Raw genomic sequence first — 21200 nt, forward strand, 5'->3', positions numbered from 1 at the left:
GCATGAAACATCAAGTGTAGTCAAAATTTGGCATGTTCTTAATTAAGTACAAGAAAATAGGATGTTGTGCCTTCTTGCGAGGTGTTTTACGTACTTGCATCCTGTACAATTATTTTAGAAATTTTTAGGTTTACTAGAAAGTTGTGTGCCCTAGGTTTAGTGTCAAACCCAACGCTCTAATACCATATGTAACAAATGGATTTTCATAACAAAATAAAAATGATCTATAAAGTGTTTTCCCCAACTATTCATTGAACAAATATATTGAATCCTTTTCATGAGACATTAACTGCTTTTAACTACCAACGAGTAACTAAGATAACAAAGCTCAACTGAAATAACTATAACAATGATCAACTGAAATAACGGTAACAATGATCAACTGTAAACTGTAATAACGATTAACTGAAATAACTTATGATAACGTTCAACTGAAATAACTATAACAATGATCAACTGTAATAACTGAAATAATGATTAACGGAAATAACTATGATAACATTCAACTGAAATAACTGTAACAATGATCAACTGTAATAGCTGTAATAACAATTTACTATCTTTCTATGCATATAAGTAAAGTAAATGCATAACATGAAAAAGAAAGAAGAGCGTACGAGATGTATCTAGTGAGTCTTTAATTGGTTGTGCAAGTCTCGGCTTTCGGTAAGAGGAGAAGCATTGACTTAAGTTTAACCTCCCAACCTTAGACCATATTTATTCCCACACAATTTATTGAATAGAAAGACCCTCCCTACCTCGAGATTAGGCTTCGGACACTTTTAGTCCAGCCACTTGAGCATTCCGGTGTTTAGAATGTCCGCATGGTTATGGATGGACATGTTTGAATAACTGACTCCACTGATCATAGATGGCAAATATGCCTTAAATGACCTTGGCCAAGGTTTTTTAATGGGTTCAATGACCCAATCACTTTGCTCGGCTTGACAATAGGGGAACAATAGTATGAACAAGCATGAGCTATTAAATGAAATTAATTTAGAGTTGGTGTGTCATGCTTGACTTTTATTTCCATGTCATTGCAAATTCCATCTCACCTCTTCACCTTTTCCATGGCTATACAGCTGGTGAGTCCTAGGTGCTCGAATCTCAGAGCAATCGGCTCTATCTGTTGATCCTCAACTGATACATGATTATTATATGTTTCTAGCTTATCACAATTTGTGATTTGAAAAATGTGTTAAAGACTTGTAGAAATATATCATTTGATTCTGACTTTTAGTGGCATAAATGAATTATGATATCATGTTATGGATACTTAGCTTTTATTTGTCATAAACAATTCCTTCCTAGAGAGGGTCTAACTGGTGATACTTAAGCAAGATGATTTGCAACTTAATATAAAATTGTAGCTTACTGCTATATAAATCGGAATGCAGTAACAACTAATAGTGAAACATATTGCAATGCTTGGAATACAGATAACAACATGACTTGGTATAATTTGGAAAAAGAATGGAGTCTTTTTAGATGCTAATGATTCAGCTCTTCCACGGTATAAATCACTAGGTGCAAACTCAGTGTGATTGATAATCACGTTTTCAGCAATATCTCAATAAAAAGGCAAAAATGTGGAAGAGAATTGCAATGTTTAACAATGGTAAAATGCATAGATATCTGTAATATAGAAGGAAACAGATGTTAAAAAGAAGAAGTCGGATGGTATGGAAAGGAAGTCGGGTGTAATAAAAAGAAATCAGGTGGTATGGAAAGGAAGTCGGGTGATATATTTATGCCTTCCGTCTCTCTCTTGGCTTCATAATAAAAGGTATTTGAAGGTCTCTTTGGCTTCCAAGAAGCCGCAACTTACCAAGAAGAGACTTGGTTCTTGATCGTCAATAAAATGTGCCAAGTGTTCATTTCGATTTTAGCAAGAGAAATGAATAAATATGGAAAAAGATTGAAGTTTTTAGATTGAGGATAATTATAATTTATATCTATCTACTTGCATGTAGATATACTTATAAGGTGGCATCATATTATTTATAAAAATAATATTATGGTGTCATTGTATTGCTATATCTATGTGTACGTACATAGGTATACATTATAATGATCTGGTGGAAAAATCAATCAAAAACCATTTGAGTTGCGTATTATTTTTAATTAAATTAATTTATGTTTTAAATTTTTATGTAATAGCTCATGCGGGTCCATCGATCGTATCCTGATGTTCAAGTTGCTAGGTCCTTACCAAGGCAATTAAAGGTCATACCTGTCAACCTGATAATTGGACTAAGCTAGTATCCCATTCCGTTGATCCTATTTAGCAATGCTTCCCCTCTTCATCTTTTTCTGCAATCACTCGTGCAATATTTCCACGATAATAACGAGTTCCATAATAATTTCATAATAACATTTAATATAGATAAAGAATTTAATTGTTAACCATAATTCCAAGATCAAGCAACTGCTAATCATCACATGACAAATAATGGATAATGACCATCTTCATTAAACAATTAACATAATGATTACAACGGATATATTTAACTACCTTTTTCACATGATTATAAAAGAAAATCCGTTCAATCTAATGACTATAAACAAATTTAAAATTAGTTCAAAATTTGGGATGTAACACAAAGAACACTGCAAGTGGCTCTCAGATACACCAACGTTCATGTCCACAGACATAAAGAGCTTATTCCAATCATCATCACTACCAAGGCCTACAAGGCGAAGTGATCTTTATCCCGCCCTTTTGTATTTTGATTGTAATCAGCAATTGGCTCCTTGCCATTTGTCATTTTGAGGAGATGAACCGGTTTAAGTTCCATTTTGTAACAGTCATCTTGGAATCCTATATGTACCTAATTGAAAGATTAATGAGAGGTCAGCTAATTTTTGGTGTGAAATACTTCATTTTGCAGAGACAAGATTGAATGTGTTTTAGATCAATTATTTACTATTCCATTGTTTATGATAGTTTAAGATCTCTTTTAGTTGAGGAATAAACAGAGTTTTGTTCCCTTGCTCAATGCAACAAATTGAAGATAATATAGTGTTATTGAATGTTAAAAGAGATTCTTTTCCATGTTATTCCTTAAGTTAGTCCCTTACATGTTAGAGTTAGAAGCATTATGTTAAATAGCTAATTCATAGATAGATTTCATTACTGTATCGTCAAATTATGCGGGTTTATAAGATGTATGAGTTCACAAATTTGATTAGTATTAAGACCTGAATCCTTGCCTGAGTTAGTTGTTTAGGCCTAGCCTGGTTTACCTCTCCTATTCTCTATTCAAGAACAAACCCCTTTTGGAATTAGGAATAAACAAATTCATCGCAAATCGTAAATTCAAGGGAGTTATATCTTCAAATTTAGAGGGAAATTGGTTGCCTAGTGAGGTTTCCAACTGTTGTAATCAGTTATTGTTCACAAGTTTTGGGCATTTAAGAGTTGAATTGAAAAGGACAATTTGTTTACCAACAATCACCTTTCAATAGCTACCCTTTGAACATATATATCAATGAAAGATTGTCACCTTTCATGACACATTTCATACATATAAATAGTAACCTTTTACATCGAGAATATACATGTACATATATTACAAAGCTGAGATATATTTTAGTAGTTACAATCACATTTGTACCATACCAAGTTTACCTTTGAAATATTCTAATTTAGGTTTAGACAGAGGCTTAGTAAGTACATCGACTGTTTGTTCATTTGCGCTGATGTATTCTAGCTTGAGAACTTCTCTGTCCACCATATCTCTAAAATAATGATAAGGAATTTCAATATGCTTTGACTGATTGTGGAAGACTGGATTCACTGACAACTTGATGCAACTTTGATTGTCACAGTGCATAACTGTTGGCTTCAAATGCTTCCCAAACAATCCAACTAGCAATTTTCTTAACCATATTGCTTCTTTGGCTCCCATGGAGGAAGCTATGTATTCTGCTTCAGTGGAACTTAAGGGGATTGATGATTTTTTTGCTAAACCAAGATATCATTGCTGAACCAAGACTGAAACAACATCTTGTAGTACTTTTAGGATTAGTGGGGTTGCCAGTCCAATCAGAATCAGAGTATCCATGAGGTTGAATCTCAACTTGATCATATTTAAGACCAAGTTCAATCGTACCGTGCAATTATCATAAGATGTGTTTGGCTCTCATTAGGTGGATCTTCTTAGGTTCACACATGAATTGACTTAAGTATTGGTTGCATAACAAACATTAGGTCGAGTATTCACTAAGTACATTAGTAATCCAATTATTTTTCTATAGTATGTGGGATCAGTAGGTTCTAGTTCAAATCCATCATTCTTAAGTTTGTGAAGATATGCTTCCATAGGTGTGGTCAAAGGTTTGCAGTCTATCATCCCAAATTTTTTCAAAATGTCAATATTGTATTTTTCTTGGTTTAGAAAAATATAGTTCTTTTGCCATACTTCTAGGCCTAGAAAGTAGTGAAGGAGTCCTAGATCTTTCATTTCAAATTCAACTGCTAGATCCTGTTTGCATTTTACTATAAGATGTTCTTGACCTGTTATTAGTAAGTCATCAACATATAATACAAGAATAATCATATCACCATCAGATATTTTGAAATATATATTAGGATCAGCTTCATTTTTATAGTATCCTAATTTTGAAAGGTAATTGTCTATTCTTTCGTACCAAGCCCTGAGGGCTTGTTTGAGACCATAGAGTGCTTTCTTCAGTCTATACACAGGAATATTCGTCATGGGTGACAAATCCTTCTGGTTGTTCTATGTACACTTCTTCAATTATCCCATTTCAAAATGTAGTTTAAACGTCCATTTGGTGTATTTTCCACCCTTTGGATGTTGCAATGGCTATATGATGGTTTTGATAGATGTGTATCAAGCAATTGGAGCAAATGTTTCTTCATAATCTATTCTTGCCTTTTGAGAAAATCCATGGGCTACAAATCTGGTTTTGTATTTTTCAATACTACCATCTGGTGCATGTTTTGTTTTGAATAACCACTTGGAGGAGACAACCAATTTATCTTTAGGTCTGGGTACGACATCCCATACATCATTTTTTAATGTGGATTGATATTCTTCAATTATTGCATCTTTCTAAGGTTGACATAATAATGCTTCTTCAACACTTGAAGCTTCTGGTTTAATGAGGTTTAACATAGCCTGAGTGACTTCTCGTTTGTTTACTTTTTCTAAAAATTGCATTAGGTTCGACTTGATTTTCTTCAATCATCTTTCTTGCCCAAAGTGGCCTCTTTTTATTGTTAGGGTTTTCGGTATTTCCTGTAATAGGATAGCATTATTAATTTCCTTTAGAATTATTCTCCCTCTGATTCTCAGTTATGGGATACTCATCTATTTTACTAGTTGATTCTATATTTAATTCGTCAATATTCTTCGAGAGGTTAAAAGCAATATCTTTTTCAAATTTTACATCTCTACTGATTTCAATGGTTCCTTGTCTAGGAATATAGACCCTGTAACCTTTGGATGATTTACTATATCCTATGAATATACCTTTGTTTCTAGATGGTTCAAGTTTAGTTCTCTTTTCTTTGGGAATGTGAATATATATAGGACATCCAAAGATTCTTAGATGACTTAAGTTGGGTTTGGTTCCTATAAATACTTTTTCAGGAGTTATGTTCTCTAAGATTGAGTAGGGACATCTATTTTGAGTGTAAACTGCGGTGTTGGATGCTTCAACCCATAATGATATGTGGATATTTTGGTCATGCAACATGGCTTTGGTGGATTCTATAATAGATTTGTTTTTCCTTTTTGGAGCTCCATTTTGTTGAGGATTATGTGGCACAAAAAAATTCCCTCTTAATCCCAACAGAAGTGCAAAATTCTTTGAAAATGTATTCATCCTCATTGTTAGATCTTAGAGTTTTGATTTTCTTCCTAGTTTGGTTGTCAACTGGAGCCTTGAACTCTTTGAATTTGGATAATACTTCACTCGATTCCTGAAGTTTTAAGAAGTAAATCCAAGTTTTCCTAGAGAAATTATCTAAGAAAATTAGATAGTAAAGACACCAATTTAGGGAAGGGATTGACATAGGACCACACATGTCATTATGAATAAGTTCAAGTACAATTTCGGATTTGTGTTCACTTTTGGGAAAAGATCCTTTCGTATTTTTTCATTAGGCACATCCTTTACATGTTCCAGAATGATCAACTTTAAAGTTAGGTAAGCTTGTTACAATCTTTTCTATAAACAGTAAGGCGCGAAATGAAGGTGGCCCAGTCTTCTATGCCAGATTTCATTAGATTTTGAAATTTCATAATTTAAGACTAGATTTTGATGGTTAAGAAGTTTATATAGGCTTCCATCTCTGAGACCATTGGTGATAGCATTCTTGATATTTGAGTTCTTGGGCTAGCATAGGACTTTATCTTCTTGAAATGTAATGTGATACCCTTGATTTGCAAGGCAAGATATTGAAACTAAGTTTCTTTTAATGCTGGGTACAAATAATACATTCTTTAGCTGAATAGTGATTCCCGGTTTTAGTTCTATTGAGCAAGATCCAATTCCTTTTACTAGATAAATAGAATTATCTCCAATAGTTACTTCTTCAAAGGAGTAACCTTCAATTGTTTCAAATTTGTCTTTGAATCCAGTTATATGACGGGATGCTCCACTGTCAATTATCCATGTATTTTTGTTGGACTTTAGTTCACTCGAGAGGGCTAAATAAAATGCTAAATTTTCATCCTTGACTTTTGCTAGAGCAGCTTGAATTTTATTCCGTTTTGGGCAAACTTTGTAAGTGTGACCAAATTTATCACATTTGTAACATTGCACTTTGGACTAGTCTCTTTTCTTGTATGATTGGTTTCCTTTTCCTATTTTCCGTTTGAATTGCCCCTTCTTTCCCTTATTGCTTGCATTAGTTTGCAAAGCTTGAATTTCTCCCTCTTGATGTGGACTGATTCCTCTTGAGATTAGTCTTGACTGCTCTTGATTGCATTCATTTTTGAGTTGCTCAAAATTTGGTAGTTCAGGCCGAGAGCTCAATCCACGGATAAAGGTTTCCTAAGATAAAGGTAAACCTTTTAGAGCAATTAGACATAGCTCTTTATTATCTACTTGATTTCCAATGATGGCAAGTTGATCTTTTAATTCTGCAATTCTTTAAAAATATGATATAATAGACTCTCCATTGTTCATTTTGATGTATACTAGTCGTTGCTTCAATGTTAGCAGTCTGCTAGTATTATTAATTTCGAATTTATTTTTAATAGTGGTAAACATCTCATATGCTGTTTTGAGACTTCATATTGATGGGAATATATGATCTTTGACAGAATCTATAATGATCTTCATAGCTTTATTATTATGTCTTCTCCAGATTGTTTTGTCAGGATCACTTTCAAGTATAGACTTATTTTCTTTTACGTATCCTTCTAATTCCATCTCAAGAAGGATAATCATAATTCGTGTTTTCCATGATGCAAAGTTGGAGGCACCTTCAAGTCTATATTCTAGTCTTACATGATTCACTATAGTTGCAGATTTGAGATAATTTAATGAATCTGAAATCTGATTTAAACTGAATGTTTTGCTCTATCAGTTAGGCTCTGATACCATGTAAATGTAAATAGGATTTTTGATAGAGTGATATGCATTTTCTGATTTCACATATTTTTTAATCTGATGTGATCAGAATAAATCTGAATATGTATAATTCAGAAAAACAGTTAATTCATTAACCTGTAAATATATAAGTAGTTTGGTGAACTTATAAATATATAGAAGTAACCCTGCTGCTATAGATACTGAATATTGGTTGCAATATATATTTTTTCTCAACACAGCAGGATCCATATTTATATTTGATTGAAGTCAAGTCCCCGTAGAGACATGACTCTACATGGCCAATGGCCACGTAGGCTCATGTCCCTACGTGGACTTGACCATACAAGGCCTTTCCTTAAGCTAATATCCATCGGCTATATCTGCCAAGATAATATGCAGTCTTGACATGCCCGATAATGATATAAGGAAGTCTCAATTTGATTATATATAAATATGGATATTATATATATAAAGACTGAGTGAAAGACAATAATTATATTTATGTAAGAATATGTGTTCGTGCGTGTGCACGCGTGTGTGTGAGTTGCTTCACTTTTACTGAAGCTACATTTTAACAAAAAATGTTGCCATTCTAGAACCCCACTTTCAAATTGCAAAACAAAAGAAGAAATTGATGGGGAAATTACTTTAAATCAAGTTGATTTTTCTGTACCCACTTTACCAATATATGATGACAAGGAGTTTCCTTGAGGGATGATTAGAGGCCTCCCTTCAATATATTTTGACATTTTCTACTTGTTTTGATACCATGCTACTCATTATAATCATCTTTATGATGTTTTTGATATAATAGAAATCTTTCGTTTGTTGATTCGACAATTTTATTTAGTCTTCTAATTTCTAATTAGTAATTTGATATTCAAACGTTCAAAACATCAATATTTGTTGTTCAATGTTCAATTATTTAATAGTTGCCTTCACAATTTTTTTGTTCAGTATTTTACTTCTTAATAGTCTTATGCATCTTTTCTTAAATAGCGTTTAAGTACTATATGTATAGTATATAGCAGGGTAACGTGACTCGCGGCGAGTCACGTGAGTCAGGCGAGTCAGCGAGCCGTGCTGACCTCGCCGAGTCACAATGACTCGTGATTCGCGAGCGACGAGTCACGAGGAGTGACTCGCGAGACTCGCGTGACTCGGCCTGCTTGACTCGGCCGCGATGGGCACAAAACCGGGCAATAAAAATATAATTTTTTGCATGTTTTTTTTATGTTTGTTTTTTACATATCTCACTCATATAACCCTAAAAGGGCTCCCATAACAGTCTATAGTGAAAAGAAGAAAGAGAGAGAGGTAGAAGAGAAATAGAGGTTTCTTGTCTTGCAACCAGCTGAAAGGAGGAGGAGAAAAGCTTGCATTTGTGACATTGGAGCTTGCATTTAGATCATCAAGGAGTTTATAGAAGCTCTTCTCAACACTTCCCAAAGCATTTGAAAGAGGTAAGACTTGATTGTTTAGATTTTGATGTTTTTTTGTCTATGCTTATGGGTTTTTTGCATGAATTTTTTTTGTTTGTTTATGAGTTTTTTTTTTTACTTTAGATTTTCATAAAATGCAATGCTGAAATGGTAATATTTGGTCTAAAATGTCTTATTGCAGAAACTTTTACATTGTTCCTTAATTAAGTCATAATGGCTTCTGGAGGTAAAAAACCCAAGCTCTCTAAAGGCAACAAAAAAGATGAGTGTTGGAAGTTCACCATAGAATTTCCGGGTAGAAAGAGAACTCAAACAAAATGCCTATTTTGCAAAACCATTAATAGTGGGGGGATAAATAGATTAAAATACCATATTGCTGGCTTACGTGGTCATGATATTGAGCCTTATGGAGCTGCATCTGTTGAGGCTCAACGTTTTTGTTATGTAGCCTTGGAAAAATATGAACAAGAAAAAGAATTAAAAATAAATAAATTAGAAGAGTTAGCTTTGATTGGTTCTAGTTCCCTTCCACGCTCATCTGCAAATGTTTCTGAGTCAGTAGGTTGTGTTGGAGAAGGTTCTTTCCGTCCCCCCTATCGTCCTAGTGCTTCTGTTGCTCGTGCTTCTTCTACATCTTTTCCTTGCACTTCTAGTGATGCCACTGCTGCTGCCCCTTCTAGTAGTGCTGCTCTTCTTCGTCCTAGAGTCAGAAAATCTAGTAAGTTGGACAACTTTTTTGTACCGCGTACCACTCTTGGTGCGCAACCCTCACTTGAGAGGATGGGCTGGAATAGAGAGATACATGAAGCTGGAGTAAGAGCAATTTGCAAGTTATGTTTTTTTGCGACATTCCATTTATAGCAGCTAGGTACTTCAAGTTTTCAACTTCATTTATATTTGATTATTTTACATTTTAAGTTTTAAAATTTATATTCAATTTTATACTTTTAACTTGATGTTGAAAATTTGAAATATGCTAATTAAAATGTTTTTATAAATGTAATAGGACTCCTTATTGGCAGGGGATGATTGATGCAGTTTCCATCTGTGGTGCGCGGTTCAAAGCCCCCACTAAAGATGAGTTGAGTGGCCCCCTCTTGCTAGATATGGTTGAGGAGATGAAACTTGAGTTGGAGGAGCACAAAAAGATTTGGAGCCAAAAGGGGTCTACCATCATGACAGATGGATGGACAGATAGGAGGTCCAAAACCCTCCTAAATTTTCTTGTTTCTAGCGGAGGTAATTCATCATGCTCTACTTCTTGAAGTCTAAAATTTAATGTATACTACTATTGAATAACGAAAATTTTATTTTATTGAGTATTGATTCTTGATTCTTGAATGATAATTATTTTGTTTAATTTTCACTTTCAGGATCCACCATGTTTTTGAGGTCCATAGATGCTTCTTCATGTGTGAAAAATGCAAAATTCTTATGTGAGACTATTGAGGAGGTCATAAGGGAGGTGGGGGAAGACAATGTTGTCCAAGTGGTGATAGATAATGCAGCTAATTATGTTGCTGCAGGTAAAATTTGAACTTCTAACTTTCTAAGTTCTACTTCTAAAAAATTTGTTTTAGTTTTTCATTAAATTTTGAAAATTAAAAGGTTTTAATACAGCAAAAATTTTCATTGTTTACTAACTAATTTAAAATTGCTGCAGGAAAACTATTGATGGAGAGACCCAAAAATCTTTTGGACTCCATGTGCGGCCCATTGCATCGACCTCATGTTATAGGATATTAGCAAGCTTGTATGGGTGAAATCATGTGTTACCAAGGCCAAAAATCTTTGTAAGTTCATCTATAATCATGCCTTGGTCCTCAGCACTATGAGGAAATACACGAAGGGAAAGGAGTTGGCTCGTCCTGGTATCACAAGATTTGCCTCTAACTTTATCACACTAAAATCCTTGCTGAGTTCAAGGTTAGAGTTGAGGTGCATGTTTGTTGGTCCAGAATGGAGTTCCTCCTCCTTTGCGAGCAGCCTTGCAGGGATAGATGCAACAAAATGCATTTATGATGATGATGATATTTGGGAGCCATGTTCGAAGATTGTGGAGGTAATTTGAAATTTAAATTTTAAATTTTAAAAGCTTAAGTCTTAAAATTTTATAAATTAATTTGTCTCGTACATATTTTTGATTTATATTCATTGTGCAACTTTGCAAAGTTTCATCATTCACTAAATTGTTTTGTAGATCACCGAGCCCCTTGTAGCCCTCCTACAAGTTGCTGATGGCGAGAAGCCCTCTATGGGCTACATTTATGAGGGCATGGATAGGGTCAAGGAGACTATTAAGGCCAAATATGTAAGAGTTGAGGAAAACTATGGCCCTATTTGGGACATAATTGATAGGAGATGGCAAAATCAGTTTCATAAGCCCATCCACGCAGCAGCCTATTACCTCAATCCGGCATACCGTTTCCTTGATGATTTCAAGGCAGATGAGGAGGTTCTTAGTGGCTTATACACAGTGGTATCGAAGATGTCTCCTAATCCCACAGATATATTGCTTGAGATGGATGTCTATAATAATGCATCAGGGCTCATTTTTTCAAGTCAAATTTGCAAAGAAGGTCGTACAAAATTGCAGCCAGGTAAAGATTGCAGCTTAAGCCTTATACAATCTAGTTTATAAATTTCTAGCTTTAAACTTAAAGCTCAAATTTTGAAATGAGACTAATATTTTTTTGTTTTCCTTTTTTCAAAATTTAGATAGATGGTGGCAAATGTTTGGGCCTTCAACCAAAAACCTTCAGCAAATCGCCATCCGCATTTTGAGCCAGCCAAGTAGCGCTTCTGGATGTGAGCGCAACTGGAGCATGTCCGAGCACATCCACTCGAAGAGGCGTAACAGGTTGTTTGTGCAGAAAATGAATAGTCTAGTCTTTGTGCACTACAACCTGCGCATTAGGATCAGGGAGATTTTGGATAGTGACACCTCTTCGATTACTCTAGAGGAGGTTTATCCAGAGTTTGATTGGATCACTGAGGCTACTGATCCTATCTTTGATGATGAGGACCTACAGTGGCTTGACCAGGCAAATAGAGAGGGCGAGGCTGAGGCTGTGGCTATGGCAGCAGAGGACCAGAGAGCTCCATTTGTTCCTAGTGGCAGCTCACAGAGATTGGCAGAGCCAGAGGCAGCGAGTACAGTTGATCCTAGAGGCACCTCACGAGCTGATGCTATGGCTACTGAGACATCCAGGACCTACCTTAGACGCCTTACTAAGAGGCATTTTGTAGATTATACTGAGCCTGAGCTTGAGGTTGAGGCTGAGGTTGGGGATGAGGATGAGGATAACGATGATGATGAGGATGACGATGAGGATGAGGATGATGATGAGGACTCCGACTAGGAGCCATAGCTGTAGACTTATAGTGTTGTTTTAACTTTTTGTTTAATAGTTTAACAGTAACTTAATATATGATCAGCATTTGGAACATTTGAATTTGATGATGACTATTGAATCTTGATGTGTTGGATTTCATAATGCATAAATGATAATACATATACATTTTGATGGTTTGCATGGATTTATCTTAGTTTGACTTTAATTACTAGTAATATAGTATTTACTTTTAGCCATTTACCTTTGTAAGTTTGTAACTTTGTAGTTTGTAGTATTGTACATATGTAATCGATGTTTGACTTTTAAGTTTTAAGTTTTTAACTTTAAGTATGTGGCATGTGCATTATGATCAAATTATCTTCTATTTAATGATGTTATTGTGTCTTTATGCTTTATTCAATAATGGGTGCATGGAATGTTCTTTAAATCCTAAAAAATCTCAAAATTTCGAGGTTTTTTCACTTTGCCGAGTCACCGCCGAGCCGGGTCACGAGTCAGAGCCGGGTCACAAGTCAAGTTACCCTTGCCAAGTCCGAGCCGAGTCTGAGTCTCGTTACACTGGTATATAGTATACACAACACCGACCCCCATTGCCATCCTCCTGCGATCCTCATATTGAGGCTGTTTGTCCCCCAAACACATCCCATCATCTTGATGGGGTAACTATTATAATAAAAACTTGCTTGTGTAGAACACAGAATCTCTATGGAAAGCAATGTAGAAACATGCATGCTCCTGAATGTGCCTATATGTGCATCTGGAGAGCATCCTGGTGCTTCCAAGCCCCACCAATACTTTTTCAATCAAGAAAACAGATTTTAAAATGTTATCCATATAAACCTAAAATGGCTCTTTGTGAGGACCTTACTAGACTCACTAAGGCTTATGATGATGATATCACTACAGATGCTGCATTGAGTGCGAGTGGAACCGGTTTGGGTTCAAATGATCTTGAACTTGCAGTAGCTGAAATTGAAAATCCAATAGATGTTGATTTTTTTGATAATCCTACTATATTTTGTAATTGTAATGATTTTCATTGGAATTGTGAACATAGATACATATGAAATGGCTTCTTTGCATATTTTTGAGCTATCAATTGCACTTAATATTTATCTTTACCATTTGGCACTATCATAATATCAAATGATTTAATTCTGTTTTTTTCTTTAATTTGTTTGTATATATATCAATTAATAATTTATCTATCTATCTATATAAACACACACACACGCACACATGTATCCAAATGCATCTAGAGCCCCCCGAAAAATATTCCACATCCCTGTACCGGGTTCTCATACCTGCATCCAAACTGGTGAGTTAGCTTAAAACTATTTAGACATCTAGTTCCCTAATGCCTTCTTTTTTGGAGCACCACATTGATCTCATGTTAGCTTTAGTTTGAAACCGACAGGGCCATGGTATTTCACCATAAACAAGCCTAAGCATAGACTAAATTATTAAGCCATTATGTATGACTAGGGCAAAAAGAATCTTCATAGCTATACAAGAATATGCTAATTATTATTATAATTCCTTTGTTCAATATCTTATTAGCCTTGATACTTCAAATCATAAAAAATAGCGGGTGTTGGATGGGGAAAGCGAAGGAAGTATCCATATACTTTCTAGTATACTGTAAATATAGATCAATGGATATGTACTTGTCCAGTAATAAAAATGTAGGCAAAGTAATTCCTCATGGTCTTGCTGGAAATTCATTGTCTAATTTTCATTCATTGAATCATTTTTATTTTTTCTATAGCTCTTCCCATTATTTCACTTGAATTTATTTTTGAGTAAAAGCTTTCATATTTGAAATGCTATATTATGATCTATCAAGTTGATTGACAAAGAGATCTTTTTGTTTGTCTTTCGTGTCTGAAATGCAGGTGGCCAAGTTGCAGAGGGCATGCTTGAAAAATCCTGCAAAGGTGAACACTTCCCTTCAAATGGCCCTGGTGATATTTGTTTTGATCTCCAATTGTTTTGCAGAAAAACAAAATACATACTGTATACTTGTAATGTAGTTACAATGGTCACATGTCAACTGTGCTTAAAATTGAGGTTGTTTTAAAGCTTATTGTTCAACACGCTGCTCAGTTGATTGTTAACAATATGCTGGTCTAGTTGTACATCTGAATTTCTTGAGTTTGTTAGGACCATTTGGTCATGTAAGGTATAAGATTGTATGCTTGACTTGTGAACTTAAACCATGGCTTTAAATTTTAATCGTTCACCTTGATCTATTGGATGTTAGATATTTCTAAACTAGGTTGAGCTTTTTTCAATATTTCTGTGTTGAATGACATCAGGTTGAAGTATCTTCAAAGTATTCAACTGTAGATTCACTGAAGCAACAATATCTTTTTGTCCCTGCGAAATACAAGGTTCTCTCTTCCTCTTTCTAGTATTTGTAGTGGATACAGTTACACTTTAACTGTGCCTTTTGTAAAATCTGTATATATGTAATTTTTTTATTTGTTTTTGAAAGTTAAAATTTGACATTCATTTTCTCAGCGGATGCATTAATTGGAAGTTCATGACAAAAGATTCCTATGTTACATTATTTTTGATTGATTAACAGTTAATACAGGTTACATGATTATGCATAACTGGTGTTAAAGATGGTTTATAATAAACTAAAAGAGAGTTTTGATGCCAGGCAAAAGCCTTTCTATTGAGTTTGACTTTGTATTTGCTGTGCAGGATTGCTATCTTGTTTATCTTTTAAATGAGCTGTCTGGAAGTACCACAATGGTTTTCACTCGTACATGTGAATCTACAAGACGTCTTTCCTTGATCCTTCGTAATCTTGGACTTGATGCCATTCCTATAAGTGGTCAAATGAGTCAGGTTATTCTTTTTTTTTTTGCCAAATGGGGGTATCTTTTTAATCTGATAATGCACCTTTCCAAAGCCTCTTGATATTTTGCTTTTGCAATTTGAAGTTTAACAGCTGTATTGATCTGGTGCAGCCAAAAAGAATTGGAGCTCTAAACAAGTTCAAGGCTGGGGAACGCAACATTCTTATCTGTACGGATGTTGCTAGCAGAGGGCTTGATATTCCTTCTGTGGATATGGTTGTGAACTATGATATACCTACAAACTCTAAGGTTTGGTCAAAATATAGAGTTATTTAATATGCAACAAATATAACAGATTTTGTCTTTTTTATAAACTGGGTAATTTTATCACAAAGCCTGCATAACTTACACTAAAAAAATATGTTTAAGAATATTTGACAAACATATAACAAGCCGGTTCCAACTAGCTGAGATTCCGTGCAAGAGCGAGAGAGAGAGAGAGAGAGAGAGAGCAGTAATATTCCTTTCCCAAATGGTGGCTGAGCTTGGAATTATTATTAGAAAGTCCTAATAAATAAATGAGAAACTGTCTGATACTAGTATTGAGATTTTATATTTAGCAGAGACTGACTTTTATCTCCAAGAGGGCTTTTAGAAGTTTTAAGAACCAAGTATATGATTTTGAACTCTGTCATTGTGGACTAGAGCTAACAAAGGAACTAATTGTAATACTGAAGACTGGAGAAAGTTTTCTGCATAACCCGTTGGTTATTCCTGACTCTACTGCATCTGTGTTGACTATACATTAATTTGCCGCTTAACTGCACTTTCTCTTGATCTTCAGAAAGCATAGGGAATAGCTTGGTGAAAAATTCTGTGAATTATGTTTTGTCTAAATGAATGTTTTAAATTTCTTTGGATGCTCTTGCATTGAGATCTCGGCACTTGTTTCTTATCTCAAACCCAGATAATCTGTTTCAAGAAGTAGAATTCTTGTGTCAACCATTTCTGGTTTTACTCAAACTGACATGTCAAGCATTCTTCCATTCTGCAACATCGTTTTCGTATCCTTACTTCACTTGACCTGTGTTTGAAGCATTACATTTTTGTGCGGTCTTCAGAAAATGTTGGGTTAACCTTGCAAAAATATTGTGAAGCAAGTCTGTTATGTCTAAATGGATGTTCTAGATTTCTTTGCTTGTCCTTGCATGAAGAACATGGCACTTTCTCATCTCTCAAGCTCGAATAATAACCCTCTCTTGGATGTAGAATTCTCAGGCTAGCCATTTTGAGTTTGGCTCAAGCTGCTATGGGTTCGGCTCCTCTTTTCTGCAGCTTCCTTCACATATCTTTCTTTTTCCGGCTCATGTTTGAACCATTGCAAGTTCCTCATTTTTCCTTTTCTGGTCGGCTTAAGAGGGATTCATTTTGGTGAAATAGAAATGAGCTCACAAATTTGCAGTACTAGTTGCAACCTTGTAAGATTAACTTGAACTCCAGTTTAAATACTTTGAACTCACTTTTCTCAAGTGTGGGATGGCAAAATAGAATGTTGCAGTTAGGGAAATGAGAAGACTTGAGGATAGGAGAGTGTAACAACCAGTTTTCTTGGGTCTTAATTAACAACTAACATGCTCAAAGGAGTACAGCTATTACTTCAATTTCATAGGAAGACAATTATATCAGTCATTTTCATGTGAATGAGATTTACTGTTAAATTCGGTAAGACAAAAATTTATTAACTAGAACTTAAAACACCATTAAGAAATTTACTATAGAAATTTAGATCCACATACCAGGGAATTTGAACTGATTAATCATTGTAAGAAGGCTTCTGCAATCACCTAGATTAGTCCACAAAAATCACTATAACAAAATCATATGACTACTACTATCCAATACTACTATATCAAAATCAAATGACGATTACTATTAAAAACAACCCTAAAATTAGGGCATCACAAACCACCGTATCAATTAGGGCATCGATTACCATTGGATCATTTAGGGCTTCCGATACCACTGATTCAATTAGGGCTTCCAATACCACTGATTCAATTAGGGCTTCCGATACCACTGTATCATGTAGGGTTCCAGTTACCACTGAATCAATTAGGGCTTCAGATACCACTGTATTATTCCTTTCCTTCCAATTTTAACTGTGGCAATAACTCAATATTAGAAAATATGCTCATATTCGATATTCATATAAATGAAAAACAATCCATAAATTTATCTCTCGCATCTAGGTGTAAAATATCTGTAACGATGAAATAACTCAATTAATCTTACCTTCATCTTGCATATACATCATAAAAGTAAAAATACCTGTTTTTGGCAAATAAATGAATGTATAGTTTATCTTCTCAATTCCATGAATTCGTGATAAATGATCAACTGACTTGTTATCTTCACTTGAAATTATAACGACTAACCATCTTTACTATTTCGCAAGATTATAACAAATTAAACTGCCAACTGACTTCATGTGAACCTCAATGGCTATATTTCAATTTAGGTCAAAAATTTGGGATGTAACAGAGAGTGACATCAAGTTTTTGTTGGGATCTCCAAGGACTTCTAGGATGTCTTTGGACTAAGAGGGGATCTACTGGCTACTTAGGTTTTTGTCTTATGGTTCTTACTTGGTATAAGTTCTCTGCAGCTTACTTGGGCTTATTTGATTTTCTTGTTTGCTTTTTTTTCTGGGGTTTTATTTATAGTTACCATGGTTATTAGGAGACTGGTACTGGTATATTTGTTTTTGACAAATAGAAGTCAAGGGTACATCAAGTTGCCACTTTTATATAATTTATAATTTAGGAGAGTGGCATCAAGTTTTTGCTGGGATCTCCAAGGACTTCTAGGATGTCTTTGGAATAAGAGGGGGTCTAAAGGCTACTTATGTTTTTGTCTTATGGTTCTAATTTGGTATAAGTTATCTGCAGCATACTTGGGCTTATTTGATATTCTTGTTTGCTTTTTTAATTGGGGTTTTATGTATATTTTATCATGGTTACTAGGAGATTGGTACTGGTACATTTGTTTTTGAAAGATAGTAGTCAAGGGTACATCGAGTTGCCACTTTATATAATTTATAATTTAGTAATTTATCAAATTTTCTAACATTAAACATGTATACCTAAGTCGTTTGTATTGCTTCAAATAAAAGTTGCATGGACATGGATGTTGATGTAGAATTTTTAAGACCCTCTACCCCTAATATCTAAGTTACCAAATTTTCCCTTCAGCATGCAAACTTGACATTCCATTTGTAGCTAATTCAAAGTTGGTTCTGGTTCTTGTCAAATTCGTCATTTGTCTGATGAATTCCCTGCAGATTCTCTTTTTCGGACCCTAGACGAATTTGGGCAAATGTCGAGTGAATTTTGTAGTTGACAGAAGAGCCCGAGAGGAATTTGGAACAAATTTGGGTTTGCAACCAAAAAAGTTTGACATTTTAATGTTTATATTGTTTTGAAAAGGCATTTTTTGGTTTAAATATAATCTGATTTATTATCCAACCGACCCAACCCTAAAACACCCCCACACTTCATATAGTGGTGTATGAACTTATTTGCTGCAGCATAAATTTACACATATATAAAAAAAACAAAAACAAAAAAATCTTGTACGGATGATCCCAAAATGAAACCAAACCCAGCCCCAAAAAATTTTGATCGAATTTCAAACCCAAATGTCGAACCTGCATCCGAACCAGAATCCAAACTGGCAACTTAGCCTGATATGAATATGGCTGGATACAGCTGTATATTATATTTAATATTTTAATAATAATATATTTTAAAATTATATTTAGTTTAATTTACCATTTATATTACACCTGAATTAATAAGTATTCGTGAGAGAACTGATTTTAGATTTCTCTGTCATACTACTTTGATAGATAGTAGTTTAAATAGAAATTTCTGGCCTCGAGTAATTGTGAGATAAACTTGGTCATGACATTTTTTCTGCAAAAATTGCCAAAAATTGGTCTTCTCACCAAAAACTGGGGCCACACAAAAATTTTGTGAACATCTTGAGATAAGGGTTGAGATTTTCTTTTTTCACTCATTTTTGGGCTTTTAACTGATGCAAACAAACTGCAAATCCTTGTTGATATCATATTACTAGGGTACAATCTTGACAAGGGTGGGAACGGGTTGCCGAACATACTAGGGGATGGGGGTAGCATATCCTGCTACCTTGCTTCAAACCCCCTAGTTAAGTCATTTCGAAATTTGTCCATAACTTTTTTTTTGGAAACTGGAGGAAATGTGAGCGGGATGTTTCTTGCAAGCAGAGATGCTTCAGCGAAGGAAACTAAATCATTATAAACATCAATTGCCACTATGTATGCACAAAGCTCTTCAGATGAAGTCAGGCAACTATAGAAAACAAATTGTTTACTAGAAAAAATCTTATCACTTTCTATCACCTCTTAATTCAGTCTTGTCATCTCATAAGAGATGTGACCTGGCTCATTTGTTTATTTGCTAATATTGGTATCTGTTATTTGTGTCTCCTAAATTCTCTGTTTGTGATTGTTGAATGAATTGTTTTGGTTAGGGGTGTACATGGATCACTTATGTTTTGGCTGTGTTCGTTTTGGTACATTCTTTCAGGATTATATCCATAGAGTTGGAAGAACAGCTCGTGCAGGTAGGTCAGGTTTAGCAGTGTCTCTTGTGACCCAGTATGATGTTGAACTTTACCAGCGTATAGAACAATTGATAGGTAATTGTTTACTCTTATTTTTAACACTTTATAGTTTTATTTATATGAATAGAGCAGATCTTGATCAATTGCTTTTTCTTGGTGATAGGCAAGAAACTACCTGAATTTCCATCAGAGCAAGAAGAGGTTTTATTACTACATGAAAGAGTTAATGAGGCACAAAGAATTGCCACCATGGTAAAAAATTGCATTTCCTTTATATACAATTGCAAAAATTAGTATTTTATTTTATTTTGTACATTTATAGTTTCATGCCTTCCAGGCGAACCAATTTATGAAATAATCTTTTTTTTTCCTGGTTTTTCTTTCCTGCTTTGTGCCAACGGTAGAAACTGCGTGAGAAAGAAGGCGACAAGAAGCACAAGAAGAAACGAGGAGATGATGGGGATGATGATGATGATGATAGAGGGTTTACAGGCTCCAAAAACAACAAAAAATTAAAGAGATCAAAAGGACGGTGATGATTTATCTAGGATTTTTCTGTATGATAATTGGCATTTTAAATGCTATGATTTATAGATTAAGAGTTGGTCAGTTTTGTGACTGATGACCAGGAAATTCTGAGCTATTGTACTATTTAATCACATTGTATCCAGAATATGAACATTTTAAAATGTTTTCTCAAACTGTAAATTCTCTTTCTAGGGAAGGTTTGTCCTCTTTTTGAAATTTCTGATTGTAGGGAGGACCTTTTCCTCTAATTGCTGATCTGCTTAAGGGGAACCCTATTAAATACTATTTTAATTGTATTGTATACATGTGTTGTCTTGCAAGGGAAGGGTCATCCTATCTTTCAAATCTGACTGCAGGAAGAACTCTTTCCTGTAAATGGCATGCATGATTGCATTATTTAGTTCAATATTTGCTGTTTGTAAAGAGCTATTCATATTCCTTTACATGTAAAAATAGTATAAAATGAGAAACTATATCTGGAACATATGAACTAAAAGTGGGATCTATTTGACATTTACAATGAGCAGTTCCAGCATATATCGGTTTGGTTGTATTGTATATTTTAGCATATAACTGATGATTCATAAACTGGGGCAGTTATGATATACTCTAGTTGTAAATAGTAGAATTAAATGTGAAGCTCCCAAACCACTACAACTTTGCATGGTGCATTAACACCACCAATGGATTCCAGCTTTCATGACTACAATCAAGGATAAAATATTAAAAAATAAAGAACTTGTATAAACATGCAGAACAAAAAATAAATATTTCAACTCAACATACTGATTGAGAACCCCTCAAGATAAATATTTCAACTCAAA

At 34.5% G+C, this 21200-nt stretch overlaps 2 protein-coding genes across 2 annotated transcripts in view; both read left to right on the top strand.

The window, feature by feature from the left end:
* Positions 1–20799, top strand: part of LOC149533310 (DEA(D/H)-box RNA helicase family protein) — a 133018-nt gene extending 112219 nt beyond the window's left edge. The window contains exons 7-13 of the mRNA XM_089807651.1: positions 14269–14310; positions 14692–14766; positions 15086–15232; positions 15355–15492; positions 19812–19923; positions 20012–20100; positions 20253–20799. Coding sequence (XP_089663777.1) covers positions 14269–14310; positions 14692–14766; positions 15086–15232; positions 15355–15492; positions 19812–19923; positions 20012–20100; positions 20253–20384 — 735 coding nt within the window. The 3' untranslated portion in view covers positions 20385–20799. The remainder of the gene's footprint in view (positions 1–14268; positions 14311–14691; positions 14767–15085; positions 15233–15354; positions 15493–19811; positions 19924–20011; positions 20101–20252) is intronic.
* On the top strand, positions 9900–12557 carry LOC149533311 (uncharacterized). Its single transcript, XM_089804593.1, has 5 exons — positions 9900–10256; positions 10391–10543; positions 10681–11079; positions 11218–11617; positions 11736–12557. The coding sequence occupies exons 3-5, from the start codon at positions 10849–10851 to the stop codon at positions 12377–12379; spliced, it is 1275 nt and encodes a 424-aa protein (XP_089660719.1). The 5' UTR covers positions 9900–10256; positions 10391–10543; positions 10681–10848; the 3' UTR covers positions 12380–12557.
* Positions 20800–21200: the final 401 nt, after the last annotated feature.

The sequence above is a fragment of the Cupressus sempervirens genome, chromosome 10 (genome assembly GCF_028749045.1).
Source record: "Cupressus sempervirens isolate cs-2001-9-10 chromosome 10, ASM2874904v1, whole genome shotgun sequence".
Taxonomy (NCBI): Eukaryota; Viridiplantae; Streptophyta; class Pinopsida; order Cupressales; family Cupressaceae; genus Cupressus; species Cupressus sempervirens.

Coding starts and splice junctions, on each gene's coding strand:
- LOC149533311 (XM_089804593.1), top strand. CDS start 10,849: ATGAGGAAATACACGAAGGGAAAGGAGTTGGCTCGTCCTGGTATCACA. Junction 11,080..11,217: donor CATGTTCGAAGATTGTGGAG/GTAATTTGAAAT, acceptor ATTGTTTTGTAG/ATCACCGAGCCCCTTGTAGC. Junction 11,618..11,735: donor TCGTACAAAATTGCAGCCAG/GTAAAGATTGCA, acceptor TTCAAAATTTAG/ATAGATGGTGGCAAATGTTT.